General features: G+C 35.8%; 1 protein-coding gene and 1 long non-coding RNA gene across 2 annotated transcripts in view; one reads left to right on the top strand and one right to left on the bottom strand.

The window, feature by feature from the left end:
• Positions 1–2,624: 2,624 nt before the first annotated feature.
• On the bottom strand, positions 2,625–3,607 carry LOC129033304 (olfactory receptor 5H14-like). Its single transcript, XM_054481584.1, is given in 2 exon segments — positions 2,625–2,848; positions 2,851–3,607. Coding segments are annotated over 2 exon segments (930 nt in total). The 5' UTR covers positions 3,557–3,607.
• Positions 3,608–4,350: 743 nt separating this feature from the next.
• The window catches only part of LOC134739116 (uncharacterized), a 33,150-nt gene continuing 16,043 nt past the window's right edge, over positions 4,351–21,457 (top strand). Inside the window, exons 1-2 of the long non-coding RNA XR_010125625.1 lie at positions 4,351–4,442; positions 6,647–6,771. This is a non-coding gene — a long non-coding RNA (uncharacterized LOC134739116). The remainder of the gene's footprint in view (positions 4,443–6,646; positions 6,772–21,457) is intronic.

Consider the following 21,457-nt stretch of genomic DNA (forward strand, 5'->3'; position numbering starts at 1 on the left):
TAATAAATTTGAATACTAATTTATTCAATAATAAAATGGAAGTACATTAGGCTGAGGTGGCCCAGCAAAGTGGGTTTCTACGTAAGCACACAGAAACCCAACTCATTGTAAATGGTAAAACAAAAGTTAACTTTTTCTTTTTCTTTATACTTTAAATTCTGGGATACATGTGCAGATCTTGCAGGTTGTTACACAGGTATACATGTGCCATGGTGGTTTGCTGCATCCATCATCTAGGTTTTAAGCTCCGCATGCATTAGGTGTTTGTCCTAATGCTCTCCCTCCCCTTCCCTCCACCCCCTGACAGACCCCGGTGTGTGATGTTCACCTCCCTGTGTCCATGTGTTCCCATTGTTCAACTCCCACTTATAAGTGAGAACATGCGGTGTTTAGTTTTCTGTTCCTGTGTGAGTTTGCTGAGAATGATGGTTTACAGCTTCATCCTTGTCCCTGCAAAGGACATGAACTCATTCTTCTTTATGGCTTCATAGTATTGCATGGTGTATATGTGCCACATTTTCTTTATCCAGTCTATCATTGATGGGCCTTTGGGTTGGTTCCAAGTGCTTGCTATTGTGAAAACTGCACAATAAACATACGTCTTCATGTGTCTTTATAACAGAATGATAAATAAGTCTTTGGGTATTTAATCAATAATGGGATTGATGGGTCAAATGGTATTTCTGGTTTCAGATCCTTGAGGAATCACCACACTGTCTTCCACAATGGTTAACTAATTACATTCCCACCAGCAGTATAAAAGCATTCCCATTTCTCCACATCCTATTCAGCATCTGTGGTTTCCTGACTTTTTAATGATCGCCATTCTAACTGGTGTGAGATGGTATCTCATTGTGGTTTTGATTTGCATTTCTCTAATGCCCAGTGATGACGAGCTTTTTTTCATATGTTTGTTGGTCACATAAATGTCTTCTTTTGAGAAATGTCTGTTCATATCCTTCACCCACGTTTTGACAGGGTTGTCTTGTAAATTTGTTTAAATTCCTTGTAGATTCTGGATATTAGCCCTTTGTCAGATGAATAGATTGCAAAGATTTTCTCCCATTCTGTAGTTGCCTGTTCACTCTGATGGTAGGTTCTTAACAAAAGTTTACTTTAACCAATCTGAAATCATCAACTAGCCTCTAAGTAGGAACTTTCTACTGGAATAATCCAAATAATGCTACTGCTCCACTTTAACCAAAAGAGTTTCTTTTTGCGTTACTTCCACATTAAGTCAACAAAAGCCTTTTTCTCCTCTCATGTATACATAAGAGTATGTATACATATATTGACACCTAAAACACATATACATATAATCAGGTAGCAATGACAATCCAACAAAAAAAGATTGAAAGAATCGAAAAACAATCTGACAGCAAAATGGGGGAATAAATGAGTGCTAGAAGGATGGAGAAATAACTAGAGGTTTTCAAAACAACATGTGAGTAATTTTTAGGGTAAGGGCCTTGGTATCAGTGACAAAGTGAAATGAATTTCAGTGTCGAAAGATAAAGGGCAGAGTGGAATGGTAGATGGATGACTCACATACTTCAAGACTATGAAGTGAAAAGAAAGGTAACAAGGACTTTTTGAAGCAGAAAATATCCAAACTCTTCTTCATTTTTCACATTTTTCTTCCCAATCACTGGACACTATGATGTCGTGTCATCTTAAAATTCTTTGAACTTTGGTGATAAAAATTTAAAGCCCCTGGTTGTCAAGAACACATTCCAAATAACCTTGTAACATGACTGACTTAAAATCTTAGTAGCTTCATTTATTTTTTCTAGGAAGATTACGACCCTTTTCTTCCTACTATGCCATTTGTCTTTTCTTTCCTATGACTACTTCAAACTAAGTTCTGTATATTCATTTAATTTTCCAATTTGGGGAAGCTTTTCAGATTGTATGAAAATGCTATCACAGCTGCTAAGTCCCTTAGAAGCGATCTTAGAAAGTTAGAAGCTGCGTGCCTCTTCTTACTCATATAAGCACACAGAGTTAACAGCCCCCTCTTGCCCTCTTGCACATTGGCAGTGCCTTCAATGTTAAACACTTCTCATTTTGTCCTCATTGCATTTCCATTTCTGTTACTCTGTTTGATATGTGAGTTGACTTCCTACAAGAAGTAAAATTCACTCTTTTGCAATTAAGTGGAATGAAAGACCTCTTGAAAGCTAGCAGAATTCTTGGGATCTACCTGTCTTCCTCTAAACACAAATCAGCCTTCACTATGAAGATAAATATGACAGACATCTTGGGTGATACAGTTGTGTTAGTATCAAAAACATCATACTTAAGTGCTTATCAGATGAACTAGACTATTTGGCACTTGATGCATTTATAAGACACATCGATTAACATACCATACTGTACAATATTTTTATTTGCTTTCTGCTATCATTATTCTATTATGAACACTTGACTAAAATTTCTCAAATCCTTTGGAATAACATAGGAATATTTTAATTAGTTAAATAGGTACTAATATCATAGGTCATTAAAGTGCTAGGACAGTTATAATTGCAAAATCTTTTAATACTGGCAAAAACATAGGTACCTCTAATTTGCACAATTTTGTGACCATTTTAGTAAATAGAGAAGAGAGATGAGTAAGAGATCTAAACATTATTTCTTTTGAACATTTTTGTGAATGAATCTATTACTTGCTTATTTCTCAGGCTGTAGATAATCGGATTTAATAAAGGAACTATGACAGTGTAAAATAGAGACTCCATCATATCTTGGTCATCAGCCCGTGGGGATGCAGAGCCCACATACATGAAGGCAAGGGGGCCATAGTATAAAGATACAGAAAAGAGATGAGCTCCACAGGTGGAGAAGGTTTTCTTATACCTTTGACAGACTTCTTTTTCAAGATTGTAAAGAGGACAAATGTATAAGATATAAGAACAGTCCCAATGGTGAAAACTTGAATTGAACCTGAGAAAATAAAAACCATTAGAAAATTAATAGAAGAATCAGTACAGGAAATTTTTAACAATGGGATAATGTCACAGTAAAAGTGATGTATTATGTTGGAATTACAGAAGGTTAATATGTAAAAAAAACCTTCATGAATTAAAGCATGAAGAAGGCCACCTAGAAATGACAAGACTAATAGCCGGATGCACAGTCCATTGGTCATAATGGCTGGATAAAGTAAAGGTCTGCATATGGCTACATAGCGATCATACGCCATTGTTGCCAAGAGAAAACATTCTGTGGTTACACCAATTGCAAATGAAAACAACTGTATCTTGCATTCAGAGAGAGATATCATCTTAGTCTTAGCTAAGAAGGTCATCAGCATCTTTGGGGTCACTGTGGATGATATCCAAGCATCCACAAAAGCTAAATTCCCGAGGAGTAAGTACATTGAGATATGAAGGTGAGGGTCTTTCCAGATGACAGCAATCAGACCAAGATTCCCCATCATGGTGATGAGATATATTACCAAGAATGCCAGGAACAGGGGTATTTTCCACTGCGGTTGATATAAAAATCCTGTGAGAACAAACTCTGTCAGAAATGTTGCATTTTCCTCTTCCATGTCCTCACTGCATGTCCTCTAAAATAAAATGCAACAAATGAAAGGGAACATTTGCAATGACATTATGAGTTGAAATTGGGGAAGAGGTGTTGAAGTAAACCCTAAATTGATCAGAACCCTCTCCAATTTTTTGATCAGTCTTATAGCTGATGAATCTCTATTTGTTGCAATAAAGAAATGAAAAAATGATATATTTTGGTTTGAAACTGTGCAGTAATTAGCAGATTTAGGTAAAACGAGAGGCATTCTCTCTATGCACTACATTTATATGGACACTATTGAGTGCAGTAGAAAAATTGTGTGACTGGCATATGATACAATGCCAACAGGAAAGATTTTTGAAGGGTCTGAATTAAAAATAAATAAAATAAATGCCATGTGAAGAATCTTAACCTTTATTCTTCATACAATAAGCATATGCCAAAAATTTTAAGATGGGAAATTACATCCTAATTTTTTTTACTTTAGTTTTTGATAGTGTAGAAAATATGCTGCAAGAAGAGGAAACTGTACTCAGGGATATTAATTGGAAACTTGTTAGTAAGGCCCAGGCAATCCCAAATCACATTACACATAAAAATTATCTGAGTGAGTTTTTATGAAAAATGTTATGAGGTTTTAATGTAGAAGTTATTTAAGGAATTAGGATTAGGGATCTGCATTTTGAAAACACCCTCCGGGGGATTCAAATGCGTGTTAAATGTATAGTCTTTGTGAGATATGACATTGAAAGAGACATTAAGACAAAGAAATAGATTCTAAAGAATTCAGAATGTAGAGTCTCTAGTATTCTGTGACATATTTTGTAGGAAGTAAGTGGTCAGTGAAGGAGAGAGGAGTCCCCCTTGGTGACTGGGAAAATGGACATCAAACATTGAGAACTCAGGTGTGCTGACAAGTTTTTGGAGTGAGCATCATCTGGACAACTAGATATGTTCCAATCAGTAATATGAGCCTATTAGAGCTCAATAGAAATGATTACTTGGATTCATTGTGGTAGTCAAAGGCAGTCAAACGCATAGTTAAAAATGATGCATCCTTGGAGAGTAAAAAAGAACCAAAAAGAATGGCAAGAAAATCAACTTGAGCAAGTTATATTAAGGAGGTAACAAAGTGGACATATGTCCTGTAAATGGTCAAGGTGTGATCTCCTTTTTTGCCATCGAAGTCATAGTGGCTGTCAGAGGTAACCTAATGGCAAAAGAACTAGAAACTCATTTTCCATTTTTCTTACATCTAAAGTGAAGGGACATGATCTAGGATGGCCAGTTAAATACACTGATCCTACATTTGGAATATGGAGAGAGGGACAAAAGATATTGGTTTCAAGGCAGCCAAAGCCAAAATACCAGGACTCTACTTAATGCAACCTTTATTCACATCAATAAAATTTACAGTGTGAGCTCTCAAGTTATTGTCAAACATGAGTGTAGGGATACAGGAGTTAATATGTAAGTGACTCACCTTAAAAGTTTTAATTGGAGAATGTGGTTAATTCAAAGGAATGGGTATTTATATGAGAATAATTCCAAGAAATAATTCTAAGAATCATTATGATCTGAATCTTTAAACCAAGTTTTAGTTGTTTAATGCCCTAATTTATATAAACAAGATTAACAAAATAGTAAAATATTAAAGGAACAATTCACTCTTATAACTCTTTATCCATGTTACAGTCATAAAACTAAAATATAAAAATGGTCCAGTCAGAGTCATCCAGTTTCTGACTTGCTATTATGACAGCTTTTTATCCAATCTAAAATTTTAATGAATTAAATGGCATTATCAACATTTCTATAAATTATAATAAAAATTAGAGAGGTTATTTCTTCCTTACCCATATATTGAAGGAAATTGTGGATATCCTTTAAACGTGTTGTGCTTTCTAAAAAAAAATACATACAGTAGCACAGCAATGTCAATAACACAGGTAGCCATTCATTGCATACTCATTCTTTTTGAAGGTTTCTTTTTCCAAGCATAGAAAAACGTTGTTTATTAAATATGCTTTGAGCACGTAAATGACCCAGTTGTGCCACTGGGGTCTTTTGCCAGAAGAGGAAGGAGTGAAAAACTGAAATTCTCATAACAGTGTCAGAGGACTCCCTGTAGGACAAATTGAAGCTGTTCTAATGGGCATTGTGCATTTGCACAAGTGTAAGTTCAGGTTGTCCCCAAGGGCATTACAGACTTCTGGAATCACAAACCATTTCATGGTAGACACTTCTAGTTTTAACAATTGAAATAACACTTTATGTTACTATTTACCACCATGGATGTCACTTCTGGCATATTTGTTCAAACTTTAGTTTATATGTAAAATTTACTGTTAGTGCTTTAATTAGTATAGCCTTGTTTGAAGTAACCAAAACATAATTTGAATAAGGCCAAAGTTCTAGATCCTCTTTGGGAGCAACCTCAAATACAGTTGTCCTTCCCATGCAAATTTCAGACATGCAAATTTTAGACATATATGTAGATCCCCCATTATAAACTAAAATCCAATGGGAAACTTTACTAGGAAGAAGACAAAGAGCAAATGTAAAACAAAGCCAGGGAGTGGCTTGCAGTGGGAGGTGTCCTAGGTCTGTGCTTCTCAAACTGTAATGCCTATGACTTTCCTAGTGATGTTGTCAAAACGCAGATTCTGTTTCAGTAGTTCTGGGGTGGGTCTCTCAAGAGCCTTTATTTTTAACAAAGCAATGCCTGTGGACATTTGCCATTCAACAGGTCTTCATGATGGGAAAACCTAGATTATCAGAGAGCCTTGATCATTGAAGAAACAACAAATAATAAATGTGGCTGGTATGCAAAGAGAGAAGCAGGAAGGACCAAGTGTGTTCAGAGAGGCCAGCATGGGTGGGACCTCGTCGGGTAGTTCAAGAATATGTTCTTTACCCCAACTTACAGGAAAACCAATGAAGTATTATTGAACGATTTTGAAAATGGTGATAGCATGTTCAGAGTCTTCTTTAAAGTATTGACAGAATAACATGTTAAGGAGCATCCATTCAAAAAATAAAACCTAATTTACCTACTAGTAATATTTATATTTCATATTTAAATAGTGACATGTACCTTTCTTGACAGCAAAAGTATTTATTAAAGAAATAAAATCGCCTGCACTTGGATCATGGATGGTGATATGGTTTGGATTTGCTGCTCTACCCAAATTTCACGTTGAATTCCAATCCCCAATGTTGGAGAGGGTCCAGGTAAGTGGTGATTGGATCATAGGGGCAAACTCCCCCCTTTCGGTTCTCATGATAGTGAGTTCTCACAAAATCTGGTTGTTTAAAAGTGTGTAGCACCTCCTCCCTTCTCTCTCTTCCTCCTTCTCTGGACATGTACAACATACATGCTTCCCCTTCAGCTTCCCCCATGATTGTAAGTTTCCTGAGGCCCCCTCAACCATGCTTCCTGTACAGACTGTGCAACTGTGAGTCCATTAAACCTCTTCTCATTATAAATTACCCAGTCTCTGATATTTCTTTATAGTAATGCAAGAACAGACTAACGCAAAGGTAAATTATATGAAGAAGTGTCCCAAATGCTCATGGTCCCTACTTATGCTACACTGCCTTATCTCTGCAAGCCTTCAGCAATAGCTTCATAGGGAGTTTCTTATAATCAATTGACAGTGGAAGAGAAGACTCAGACCTGGATACAAATGGTTGTGCACCATATTCAGGCAGGTGGCTGCAGCAGTACAGCTCCTTTCTGGGACATTTCCGAAGGACAGTGGTGAAGGGAAATCCTCCCAGTTAGAAAAATCCTAACTGATGTACTTGGTTGTCCAATTTGCTTAAAAGGAGAAATAAATAAATGTGTGATTATGTATCAATTTATAGGCTATGGCTAATGGTTAGGCTGGATGATCAGGGACTTGGAAGGAACATAATTAGAATACTGGTGAAAAGGATATTTGAGAGAAGGTGCTTGGAGAGATGTCTCTAACTGGGTATAAATTATGTAGCTATCTGCTATGGCTTGAATGTTTCCCCTCCAAAATTCAGGTGTTGAAACAATGGCCCATGTGACAGTATTAAGAGGTGGGGCGTTTAGTAGGTGCTTAGGTCATAAGGGCTTCTTTCCTTGTTGATGGGCTTAAAGCCCTTATAAAAAAGGTTTCACACAGCCTTCAGTTTCCTTGCTCTTCTGCCTTTCACCACATGAGAACCCAGTGTTCCTCTCCTCCAGAAGAGTTTTCAAGGCACCATCTTAGAAGTAGGGACGGGACCCCTACAAGACAACCAAACCTGTCAGCATCTGGATCTTGAAAATACCAGCTCCTAGAGCTATAATAAAATAAATTTTCATCATTTATAAATATGTAGTCTCTGGCATTCTGTTATAGCAGCACAAATAGGCCAAGACAGAAATAGGTACCAAGAAGTGGAGTGTTCCTATAACAAATACCTAAAGTGTGGAAGTGTCTTGGAAAGAGGTAATGAGTGGAGGCTATAGCAGTTCTGAAGTGAATGATGGAAAAAGCCTGTATTTTTCAGGAATGAAGCATTAAGGACAAGTCTGGTTAGAATTCACAAGAGAAGAGCGGTAGGGAAAGCCTCATTCTTCTCAGAGATTACTAGAGTGGTCATGAACAGAATGTGGGTAGAAATATGGATGATAAAAAATATTCTGATGATGTCTTAGATGGAAATGAGGACTATCTTATTGGAAATTAGAGGAAACACTCTCCTTGATATAAAGTGGCAAAGTACTTGGCTGAATTGTGTCCGTGTCTTACTTAGGACTTTGTGGAAGGCAAATCTTAAGTGCGATGAATTATAATATTTGGTAGAAAAAATCTATAAGCAGCAAAGTGTTGAGGGTTGTTGCATGGCTTCTCTTAATGGCTTATAGTAAAATGTAAGGAGAGAGGAGCTATTAAAAGATGAGGTTTGTAATCAAAAAGGAAGGAGAATGTAAAGATTTAGAAAATTTTCAGCCTGGCCATGTAAAGAATAATAAAGTATGTTTCAAAAAGAAAGTCAATGGTGTGGCCAAGTAATTGTTTGATCACGATATTAATATAAAAAGAAGGAAACCAAGTGCTATTCATCAAGACAATGGGAAAATGACTCCAAAGGTATTTTAGAGATCTTCAAGCCTGTCATGTGTATTACAGTCCCAGAGTGCCAGGACCTTGAGGGGAACTTGGAACTCACTGCCTAGGGCCACCTCAAGTCTCTGCTCTCTGCATTATGACACAGAACTCCTTTGCCAGCTGAGTTGTGTCTCAGGTTGGGCCCACCTGCAGCTCAAACTACTGCCCCGCAGTGCAGAATTGGTAAGCCTTGGTGAGATTCATGTGATGCTTATTCACAAGCATGCAGAACGGGCACATGGATTTCTCCACCTAGATTTCAGAGGATGCCTCAGATAATCTCAACACCCAAGCAGAGACCTGTCACAGGGTCAGAGCCCCCACAGAGACTCCCAAGTGGGGCAATTTTCAGTAGATCTGTGGAAACAGAGCTGCCAGAAGACCTCAGACCTGTATAGCTGCTAGCTACAGTGGCATCCTGGGAGAACTACAGGCACTGGACTGCAATCCATAGGAGCTGCAGTGTAAGATGCACTCAAAAAAGCCAGAGAAGCAAGGAACCAGGAGCCTTATTGATGCAACCCCTAACATGGTGTATTTGGAAAGTGGGACATAACATCAAGGGTATACTGAAGCTTTAAGATTTAATGTTGTTTGCACTGTTGGGTTTTGGACTTACTTGAGACCTGTTATTCCTTCTTTTCTATTTCTCTCTTTTGGAATTTAAATATTTGTTCTGTGCTTGGCCCATCATGTATTTTGAAAGCATGTAACTTGTTTGATTTCACAAGCTTATAGCTAGAAAGTAATTTACCTCAAAATGAAACATACCTTTAGTTCTTACTCATACCTGATTTAGTTGATACCTTGATGAGACTTTAGACTTTTGAGTTAATGCTAACATGAGCTAAAACTTTTTGGGCTATTGAGATAGAATTTAATGTATTCTGCATATGAAAAGGACATGAATTTTGGGAGGCCGTGAGCAGTATGCTATTGTTCGTTTTACCTCCAAAATTAAGGTATTGAAACTTAACAACCAATGTGATGTACCTTTTAAATTACCTCCTAAATGTTGTAAATTTAAGAGGTAATTAGGTCATCAGGGATCCTTCGATTTTCAATGGTATTAAGGACCTTATAAAAGAGGCTTCAATTTGCTTGCCCTTCCACCTTCGACCACGTAAGGATGCAGTGTTTCTCCACCTCCAGAGGATGCAGCAAGAAGGACCTATTTTGGAAGCAGATCACAGTCCTCACCAGAAAATCCAGTCTGATGACATCTTGACATCTTGGTCTTTGACCTCCTACCCTCCAGAACTCTGAAAAAGCACATTTTTGTTTCCTGTAAATTACTGTCTTTGTGGTATTCTGCTATAGCAGCACAAATGGACTAAAGACAGTGTTTGTAGCTCATATGGATGTTCACCAGTGTATCCTCTTGATTATTAAAATCCCCAGCTGAGGAGAATTTTAATAATCAAGAAGATAGAATGACCCATTCTATGATACCAGTTAGCCTCAAGTGGCTATAGTGATAGGGATGGAGGTTTGCCTGGGCTTAGCTACGTGGATTTCCAATTACCAAAGCAACCTGTCTAGGGCCACTGTGAGGTGCTCAATCAACCAGAAAAAGAAGCCAACACTGAGTCCTCAATCCGTAATCATTAAACTAGATGTCAAGTTGATTACATTGGACTGTTTCTATCATGAAAGAAGCAGTGTTTTGTTCCTAATAGAATAGATACTCACTCTGGATACAGAAATGGCTTCTCTATGCACAATGCTTCTGTTGAAGCTACCATCCATGGACCTACAGAATTTCTTCTTGAATGTCATGGTATTCCACACAACATACCTCGTGATTAAGGAACTCACTTCACAGCAAATGAATTGGAGCAATGGGACCAAGTTCATGGAATTCACTGGTCTTACGATGTTACTATGTTCCCCACCATCCTGAAGCAGCAAGTAGAATAGAATAGTGAAATGACTTTTTGAGGACTCGTTTATAGCACCAATTAGGTGGTAATCATTTGCAGGGCTGAGCAAGGTTCTGCGGAATGCCATATATTATCTGGATTCACATTCAATATACGTTGCTACTTCTCTTATGAGCTGGATTCATGGGTCCAGAAATGGAAATGGTGGAAATGGGAGTGACACCATTCACCACCTCTAGTGACCCACTAGAAAATTTTGCTTCTTGTTACTGCACTCTTATCCTCTTCTCTCCTAAAAATCTTAGCTCCAAAAGGAGAATATTTATACTAGGAGGTACAATGGTGATTCCATTGAGCTGGAAGTTAAGACTGCCACCAGGCCACTTTGGTCTCTTTATTCCTCTGAATCAACAGGCAAATAAACAAATGACTATGCTGAGTGGAGTGATTGATACTGACAATCAAGGAGAAATAGGGCTACTACTCCACAGCAGAGGTAAAGAAGAGTATGCCTGTAATACAGAAGCTCCCTTAAGGGATCTCTCAGTATTATCAGTTCTTGTGATTAAGGTCATTAAGAAACTTCAACAACCTAATCCAGGTAAGGCTAATACTAACCCAGTTTTGTCAAGAATAATAATAAATGAAGACTATAATTGTCAGGAGCATTTCCTCCTTTTTTGTTATTAATATATGTTTGTATACACTTCTGCATACATAGAAAATACCTTTGTTTTCTTTCCTTTCATGGTCCTTTATCATGTAACATAAAATATATTTTTATATCATGGTTTTTAAGTACTGCTAATTTTACATCTGGCAATTTCACTTTCCAGAGTTCAAGGAGAGCAAATAATACCTAAAGACTTAATGTCCTCTTCTGGAGGTGTACAGTGAGTTTTATGCAGGATAGTTTCATTATGCTAGCCAGAATTGTGACATTTTTGTATTTATTCAGTCATTTACTGTGGTTTGAGAAGATGCATGTGGGTGCCAAGTCGACAATAGGGAGACAAGTAATGGATCTCTCTGTGTCACCTTGACTTGGCCAAGGGATTCCCAGATATCTGGTTAAACATTATCTCTGGGTGTCTTGAGGGTGTTTCCAATAGATATTAACATTTGAATTAGTGGTCTGAATAAAGCAGATGGCACTCCCCAATGAAGGTGGGAATTATCCAATCTGTTCTGGGCTCAAATGGAACTAAAAGGCAGAGGAAGATTGAATTTGAATTTGCTTTCTTCCTGACTGACTGAACAGAGATATTGTTCTTCCACTGCCCTTTATGCGCCTCATTCTCAGGCCCTCAGACTAGGAGTGAGGTCTATACCATCAGCTCTGCAGCTCCCAACCTTTTGCTTTCGTGTGAGGTTTTGATATATGTATACCTTGTAAAATGGCTAAATTAATCTAATTAACATATACATTACCCCACATAGCTTTTTTTTTTGTGATGAGAACACTTAAAATCTACTTTCTTAGGAATTTTCAAGTATATAATATATTGTTACTAACTATAATCATTGCAATGTATAATTGATCTCTTGAATTTATTCCTCCTGTCCAACTGAAATTTGGTATTCTTTAACCAGTATCTCTCCAATCTCCTTATCTCCAGCCTCTAGTAACCACTATTTTACTCTCTGCATTTTTTAATTCAACTTTTTCAGATTCCACATGTAAGTGAGAACATGTGATATTTGTTGTTCTCTCCCTGGCTTATTTCACTTACTATAATGTCCTACAGGTTTACCCATGTTGCCAAAATTACAAGATTTCCTTTTTTTGAGACAGAATAATATTCCATTGTGTATATATGCCACAGTTTCTCTATTTATCAGTTGATGAGTGCTTAAGTTGATTGCATATCTTGGCAGTTGTGAGTAATGCTGCAATTAACATAGAAATGCTAATGTCTCTTTAACATATGATTCTATATCCTTTGAATGTATACGCAGTAGTGAGATTATTGGGTCACATGGTAGTTCTGTTTGTAGTTTTTTTAGGTATGCATATGGTTTTCCATGATAGCTTTACTAATTTATATTCCCAGCAACAGTATACAAAGCTTCCCTTTTCTCACATTTTTACCAGTGTTTGTTATCTTTCATCTTTTTGATAATAGCCATTCTAACAGGCATGAGACGATATCTCCTTCTGGTTTAACTTGCATTTCTCTAATGATTAGTAATGTTGAGCATTGTTTTTATGTAGTTGTTGGCCATTTGCAAGTCTTTTGAGAAATGTCTGTTCAAGTCCTTTGCCCATTTTTAAAATCAGGTTATGTGTATTCTTGTTATTGAATTGTTTGACTTTCTTATATATTTTGGATATTACCCCTTATCAGATGTATGCTCTGCAAATATTTCCTCCCATTTTAGGTTGTCTCTTCATTCTTAATTATTTCCTGTGCTACGCAAAATCTTTTTAGTTTGATGTAATCCCACTTGTCTGTTTTCACTTTTGTGGGCTGTGATTTGGGAGTCATATCCAAAAAAATCACTGCTCAGACCAATGTCATGACCTTTCCCCCTATGTTTTCTTCCAGTAGTTTTACCACTTCAGGTCTTACATTTAAATCTTTAATCCTAGGTCTCATATTTAAATTTTTAATCCCCTTTGAGTTGATTTTTGTATGTGGTGTGAGATGAGGGTCTAATTGTATTTTTCTACATGTGGATATACAGTTTTCCAAACAACATTTATTGAAGAGACTATCGTTTTTCCATTGTGTGTGTGTGTGTATGTGTGTGCCTTTGTCAAAAATTTGCAAATTTATTTCTAACTTCTCAGTTCTGGCCTATGTGCCTGTTTTTATGACAGTACAACAGATAAATGCCATTTTATTTTAGCCTCATAGTAGATTTTGAAATCAGGTAGTGTGGTGCCTATGACTCTGTTTTTCCTCAAGATTGCTTTGGCTATTTGTGGTCATTTTGGGTTCGAATAAAATTTTAGGATTTTTTTCTCTTTCTTTATAAATATCATTGAAATTATGACAAGAATTGCATGAAATCTGTAGATCACTTTGGATAGTATAGGCATTTTAACAATAATTGTTCTTTCGATACATGAAAATGAGTTGTCTTTCCATTTACTTCTTTTTTCAATTTATTTCAGCAATATTTACAGTTTTCAGTGTACAAATTTTTTCCTCTTATTAAATTTATTTCTAAGTATTTTATTCTTTTTGTTGCTATCAAAATTTAATTTATTTAATCATTTTCTAAGTATTTTATTCTTTTTTTGATGCTGCCATAAAAGAATTGTTTTCTTGATTTATTTTTCTTATAGATTATTGTTCATATAAAGAAATTAAATTGCTTTTTGTATGCTGATTTTGCATCCTGCAATTTTACTGAATTTTAAAATAATTTCTAGCAGTTTTGGGGTAAAAATTTTGGGGGTTTGTATATATAAAATTATGTCATCTGCAGAGAGAGACCATTTAATTTCCTTCTTCCTAATGTGGATGCCTTTTATTTTATTTTCTTGTCTAATTGTTCTGGCTAGGACTTCCAGTAATATATTGAGTGGAATTGGTGAGAATAGGCATTCTTGTCTTGTTCCTCATTTTAGGTTAAAAACTTTCAGTTTGTGTGATGTTATCTGTGTGCTTTTTATATATGGATTTTATGTGTTGTGGTGCATTCTTTCTACCTCCATTTTTTTAGAGGAATTTCATGAAAGAATAGTAAATTTTGTCAAATACTTGTTCTGCATCTACTGAGATGATTATATGATTTTTCCTTTTATTCTGTTAATATGGTATATTGTATTATTTGATTTACATATTTTGAAGCATCCTTGCATCATATGGCTAAATCCCACTTGGTCACGGTGAATGATCTTTATATTGTGCTGCTGAATTTTGTTTGCTTGCATTTTGTTGAGGGTTTTTGCATCTATTTTGCAATTTCATAAAGGATATTGGCCTGTATTTTCTTTTTCCTGCAGTGTGCTTGTCTGGCTTTGGAATCAGAGTGACACAGAACTTGTATAATGTATTTTGAAGTGTTGGTCCTTTTTCCTCAATTGTTTGAAAGAGTTGAGAAAAATTGGTATTCATTCTTATTTAAATTTTTGGCATAATTCAGCAGTGAAATCATCAGGCCCTGCGTTTTTCTTTTACGGGATTGTTTTACTGATTTAATCTTTAATTCATTATTGCTTTAATTTATTCATGATTTAGTCTTGGTAAGTTGTACATTTTTTAGAAATTTATCCATTTATTTTCAATTATCCTATTTGTTAACAAATAATTGGTCATAGTCTGTTGTGATCCTTTTCTCTGCAGTATCAATTGAAATGTCTCTTCTTTCATTTATCTTTTTTTAATTTGAGTCTTCTTTTTTTGTGTCTTAGATTAGCTAAAGTTATGTTGATTTCATCTATCTTTTCAGAAAGTAAACTCTTTTGCTGATATTTTATATTGTTTTTCTTCTAGTCTCTATTTTATTAGTTTGTCCCTGATCTTTATTATTTTCTTCATTCTGTTGACTTTGGGCTAGTTTGTTTTTAAAATATTTTTTTAAAATTCTCTCTTGATACCCTTTTTGGTTCAGTGGTGGTTCTTGTTTCCACATATTTGTGAAGTTTTGAATTTTCTTTTTATTAATTACTTGTTTAATTACATTGTGGTTTTAAAAGACACTTGATATGATTTAATCTTCTTAAATTTGTTGAGGCTTGTTTTTTGACCTACTAAGGGAGCTATCCTAAAGTATGTTCTTTTGCACTTGTAAAAAATGTGTATTTTTAGCTGTTAAATGAAAAGTCCTGTATACCTTTATTAAGTTCATTTGGTCTGTAGTGATCTTTATTAATTTGCAACGTCTCTCTTTATCTCTGGTAATATTCCTTGTCCTGAAGTCTATTTTGTTTGATAACCACCTCAGCTTTTTTTATTAGTGTTTGCATCATATGTCTTTCTTCATTCTTTTAATTCTAATTAATGTCTTTATATTAAAATATTCTCAAAAATTTATAGTTAGATTTTGCTTTTGCATTCAACCTGACAATCTGTCTTTCATTTGGTGTATTTATATCATTTATATCTAATAAATATATTGATATGCAAGGTTAAAAGCTATCATCTTGCTAGGTGCTTTTTTTCTATCTATTCCATCTGTCTTTTGTTCACTTTTTCCTGTTTTCCTGCCTGACTTTGGATTAATATAAATTTTTTTCATTTTATCTTCATATGTGGTTTATTATTTATATGTTGTTTATTTTTTGGTGGTGTTCTATGTGTATGCAATACATCATTTTAATTAATCAAAATCTACCTTCAAATAATATTATACCACCCACATAAGTAGTATAATAACCTAAAAGCAGTATACTCATTATTCTTCCCCCCAACCTTTCATGCCATGTTGTTATATATTTTACTTTCACCTGTACTATAAAGACACAATATGTTACTACTCTTTTGGACATTCAATTATCTTTTAAATTAATTTATAATAAGAATAATATTTTCTATATGAACCTTAATTTTAATGATTTTCAGATATCTTGATTTCTTTGTGTAGCACAAAGTTTCTCTTTGGTTTCATATTCTTTCTGCCGGAAAAACTTCCTTTCATGGTTTTCTTTTACCCTAAGTGTCTAATGCTAATACATTTTTTCAGCTTTGTCTTAAATGTCTTTGTTTCATTTCTTTTTCCTTGTTTTCCCAGGCTTCATTATTTAAGAAAAAAGTGATAAGTAACGTTGGGATTAAAATCAAGAACAACATTGGCCTTTACCTTCTTTCCAACCAGTTTCCCTAAAACTCCCTACAGCCACTTTTTGTGTTCCCAAATTCGTCTTTAGTGAATCAATAGCTTAATCCCAAAATTTCTGTGGCAAATCCCAAGGTCTTGTTTCCTCAGCTTCTCCCCTTTCTCCTGTTCCACACCCTCTCTTATTGAGGAGTCTGAATGCATGAGAGAGCTCAGAATGGTGTCCAAGACAGAGGGGACTGCTTTACATTTAAGAGTGAAAAGAACTGAGAAGTACAGAGTATTGATGTGATGGTCCCCATAGTTTGAAGTACCAAAATGAGGCTAAGGTACCAGAGGAAAGCACACAGGTCTTGTGAAAGGATACTCAGTGGCCTCAAAGTCTTCTCATTGCGAATACTCACTGCTTGGTGCCTTTCTGGCACCAATTACAGAGCCACACTCAGACCATGTGCTTCTAAATCCTGATCATTTGAATCTTGGTGCTCACCTGCTTTCTCTCTAGAGCCTGCTTTAGGATGGTTTTGTTTTGCATATCCTCTAATTTTTTTTATTGTCTCTCCATCAACTTCTTCAGCAGGGACCACAGCTTACACGTGTTTTTAAAACTAAGGTGCAGAGCTTCAATACAGCAGATGTTTATTTAGCTGAACACCTTCCTGCAGGCGATACTCTTCTGCTTCAGGAATTCGGTAAATTGCTTCAGATCTTTCCACAGAGTTTTGATGTCTTGGCTTTTCCTTCAGCTTTTCCTTGTTCACAACACCAGGGAAACAGAGCTGAAGTGTAGGGGATGCCCAGTCAGGGCTGCTGTCAACCCTGACCCTGGCCTAGCCCTTGGGCTTAGAGGTCTCTAGCCACTATGGGTTACCAGCCCTATTCCAATCTGAGATGCGCAATATGCCATTCCTGTGCAGAACTCACATAGCATAGAACACTGGGAATCCCCCATACCTCAGTGTCCACCCAAACTCTGCCCACTTTCTGGTCCTTTGAGATGAAGGGAGGAGAGGCAGGGAGACACGCTATTTATTGGAAGCCCAGCCAGGTCAGAAATCAAGTAAGCCCAGCTTCCACCATCCTGATCCATAGCCTCCATCATCTAGTGGGGCTGACAAGGCAAAATTCAAAGTCACATGTCTCACCATGGAGAAACTGGTAGGCATCTTTTGCTGAGTATAGAATTCTCTGTTGGCATGTTTTTCCTCCACCCAGTTTGAAATGTTACTCAATCCATCTGGCTTGTGTACTTTCTTTTTTTCCTCTGGCCCCTCAAACTTTTCTTTTTATCTTTGCTTCTTAGACAATTCAACAAAATGTATCCGGGATTTGTATTTGTTCCTGATATATGTTTGTTTTGGTATTTATCGTGCTTGAGGTTGTATGAGCTTTTCAGATCTTTAGTTTGATTCCTTTCATTATTTTTGAAAAATTCACGGCAATCACATCTTCAAATATTTCTTCTGCCTCTCTCCCTTCTCCTTTAAGATTTTAATAACACATACTTTAGATGACTTGATATTCTTTCATGATACCTGAAGGTTCCATTTTGGTTTTACTTTTTTTTTGTTTAATTTTGATAATATCTGTTGATCTATATTCAGGTTCACTGTTCTTTTCTCTGCTGTGTATAATTTACTGATGATATCACCAAAGGCATTCTTTTCATCTGTCTTCCTGTTATATTTTTAAAAAATTCTAGCATTTTTGCTTGACTTTCCAAAAATACTTTCCATCTCTCTCTGAAATTCTTTATCAGTTCATACATGAGAACTTTAACATATCAATCATAATCATTTTAAATTCCATGACTGATAGTTCCAGTTTCTGAGTTATACCTGAGACTGGTTCTTTTGACTGCTTTTTCTTTTTACTTTGGGTTCTTTCTTGCTCTTTTGTTGTTTATTTTACTGTTTTAAATTGAAATCTGGTCATTGTGTGTAGGACAGTAAAAATTAATATAAATAATACTTTAAAAAACAAATAGTATATCCTGAATTATGAAAATCTAAAATTCTTTTTTAATAGCTGAAGTATATATTTGAGATATGAAGTTAAAATGGACATTGACTTTCAACTTTGGTAGTGATAGGGCATGCCCTTAAAGGTATGAGGTAGAAGAATGAACTACTTTAAGATTCTTCTTAGATCTAAATAACATCTGGATAGACAAGACCTTTCCAAAATAGTGAGTCACCACTCAACCAATAATATTTCTGTGAAAGTAATCATTATGTCATTAAAACAGGATACATAGTTGTACTTGGTTCCTCTATAAAACATTCAACTCTAACTTAGGGTAACAGAGGTATATTAGTTTGTGTTCTACCAGAAGAAAATCCTGAGACATTATTTGAGTACAAGTAATTTATTTTTGAAAAGTTGATAAGTGAAAAAGTGAAGTAAGACAGGAAATGGAATGCACCCACTAAATGGTAACTTATCAGCCAAGTTACAATTGTAGGCAAACAGCTTAATTAAAAAAAAAGGGAGCCAGTGTAGTGCATGAAATTTAAATTTATCTCAACCAAAGAGCAAAAAATTGGTAGCATTTATGAACTAATTCCTATTAGTTACTTTTTTATAGGCAGTCTAGGAGAGATTCTATGAGGAGCATTCATTTTCTAGCTCTTATAATCTGTCTTAAGAGAGGGTATAATGACTTCAGCCATCAGAGCATGCCCTCAGCTTCAGATGTAGTATTAGAGAAAATATTGGTGGACACAGACAGTATCCATGATAGGAAATCAATATGAATCAATGGGCAATGTGATCTGTGGCTCATATTTCATGAACTCTTCAACACTAGTGATACTATAGCAATCCTCAAAAAAACTGAAGTTCTGGTTTTTCCATAAGTCATCAAAGAAATGATAAAACTGGCTTTTACAGGCTTAAGAAATTGAAAAACAGTGTTTCAAAGTGAGTCATAGTATACAGTTTATACATACACCTACTTACACTTGCCCTCTTAATTGAAAGAGAATCTTCTCTGATTTTTGCCAAATACCTTTAAAATGGTAATGGAATGTTATCTAATTTTTGTTATAGTCTTCATCTCTAACTAACACTTATAAAGCAATTCCTAGTCACATTATCTTCATCCATTGGTTCATTACTTATGGTGTCTTATACACAGGGCAGCCAGAAACACACTATTGTGTCTGTGAATAGTGCTTTTGAATTGAACAGCGCACACAGCCTGAACAGCCATTCACAATCCCTCTGCAAACACTTGTCTCAATACTATTCATAGAAGCCCTTATTTTTCCCTCAATAGTTTATAAATCTGGCCCCATTTTCTGTACTTTCAGTGCAACATATAGAAAGTCAGATATTACTGTATTTACCTTTCTCTGTTAATAACTGGTCTCTCTGTCTGGAAGTTTATAGATACTCTCTTTATTCCTGGAATCTGGGACTTTTTGCCAGGAGTATATTATACTTTGGTTGGTATACTATAAGTGCTATCCCTTGCATGTTACTTATATTAGGAATTCAAGATTTTCCTTGCTTCTAGGTAAAGGCTTGATGAATTTTAGACTGAGGGACCTAATTTGACAATTTTAGAGTCACCAGTTTAGAGGGTATAAACACTAGAGAATGTCAATAGTTGTTAGTTCTCTAAAATACCCTTAAAGATGAATGCTCCAGTATTGACTCAGAGCTTCGATTCACCCTCATGAGTACCATGCTTCCATTGCTTTAGACCCCATTGCACTACAACTGTTGTGTGCCTGCCCTCAGGTGCCTGACTTCCAGTTATGACCTGCTATCCCTGGGGCTGCAATGCTATTGCACCCCATCCACGGGGCTCTTGCCTCCATTGTGTCCTGGCATCATTGGATTCATGCCAGTGTTGCATCCCATCCCCCTAGGGCTAAGTCATTGCAGCAAGGCCAAGAGACCTACAACTTGATTCTGTAAATGATGTGTACAAATCCACAAATCAGTCACTGGCACCACTGCTGCAACAAGTGCACGTGTTACCCGCTCCACAAGTGCACCTGTTCCCTGCTCCCAAAAAAATCAGGATGAAAGAGTAAAAAAAGCCTACAGAACTTATTGAACATCATCAAGTGAACCAATATCAGCATTATGGGAGTCAAGCAGAAAAAAAGGAGAAAGGGACAGAACATTTATTTGAATAAATAATAGCTGAAAATTTCCCAAATTTGGAGAAAGATATGAATATCCATATTATTTTACCTCAAAAGTCCCCAAACAGATGAAATCAAAAGAGGTCTTCACTGAAACACATTATAATCAAATAGTCAAAAGTCAAAGACTAAGAAAGAATTTTGAAAGCAGCAAGAGAAAAGCAACTTGTCACATACCACGGAAAATTCATGAGGATATCAGTGAATTTATCAGCAGAAACCTTGTGGCCAAAGGAGAATAGGATGGTATATTTAAAGTGGTGAAATAAAAATTGTCAACCATGAATACTGTATCTAGTGTCATAGTAAATACAGTAAATACCGTTTCTGTATTTACAGTAAATAGAAACTAGTAAATGCAATTTCTGTATTTACTAGCTACAGAAACTTTACTGTATCTAGTAAAGTTATCTCTAATAAATGAAGGACAGTTAAAGACTTTCTCAGATAACCAAAAGCTGAGGAAATTCATCACCACTAGCCCTGTCTTTCAAAAATGGTAAAGGGAGTTCTTAAGCTGAAACAAAAGAATGCTAACTATTAACATTAAAGCATATGAAATTATAAAATGCAATAGTAAAAATAATCACATACAGAATACTCAAAAATGAAGGTATATAGTACTTAAAGCAAATAAAGAGCAATTTCTAATTCAATATAGAGGTCAAAAGAAAAAAGTATTAAAAATATCTAGAGCCAAATATTTTGTCAATGGACACACAATATAAAAAGATGTAACTCACTATATAAACAACATAAAATGTGGAGAGGAGACAGAAAAACTTGGAGAACTTTCCTGTGTAATTGGGGTTGAGATATTATCAGCTTAAAATATACTATTGCTGTAGGTCTTTTCTCCTTAGTTCAGCTAAGAGCCAGGTCCTTGTCATATGGCCATGAAATATTAGGCTCACAGACACTTTGAAGGATGAGAAAAATGGAATTTATTGGGTAAAAGGGAAAAAAAAGGGAAAACAGGGACTCTTGCTCTGGAGTCTCAGCCAAGCAAAAATCCTGC

This window comes from Pongo pygmaeus, chromosome 2, assembly GCF_028885625.2.
Source record: "Pongo pygmaeus isolate AG05252 chromosome 2, NHGRI_mPonPyg2-v2.0_pri, whole genome shotgun sequence".
Taxonomy (NCBI): domain Eukaryota; kingdom Metazoa; phylum Chordata; class Mammalia; order Primates; family Hominidae; genus Pongo; species Pongo pygmaeus.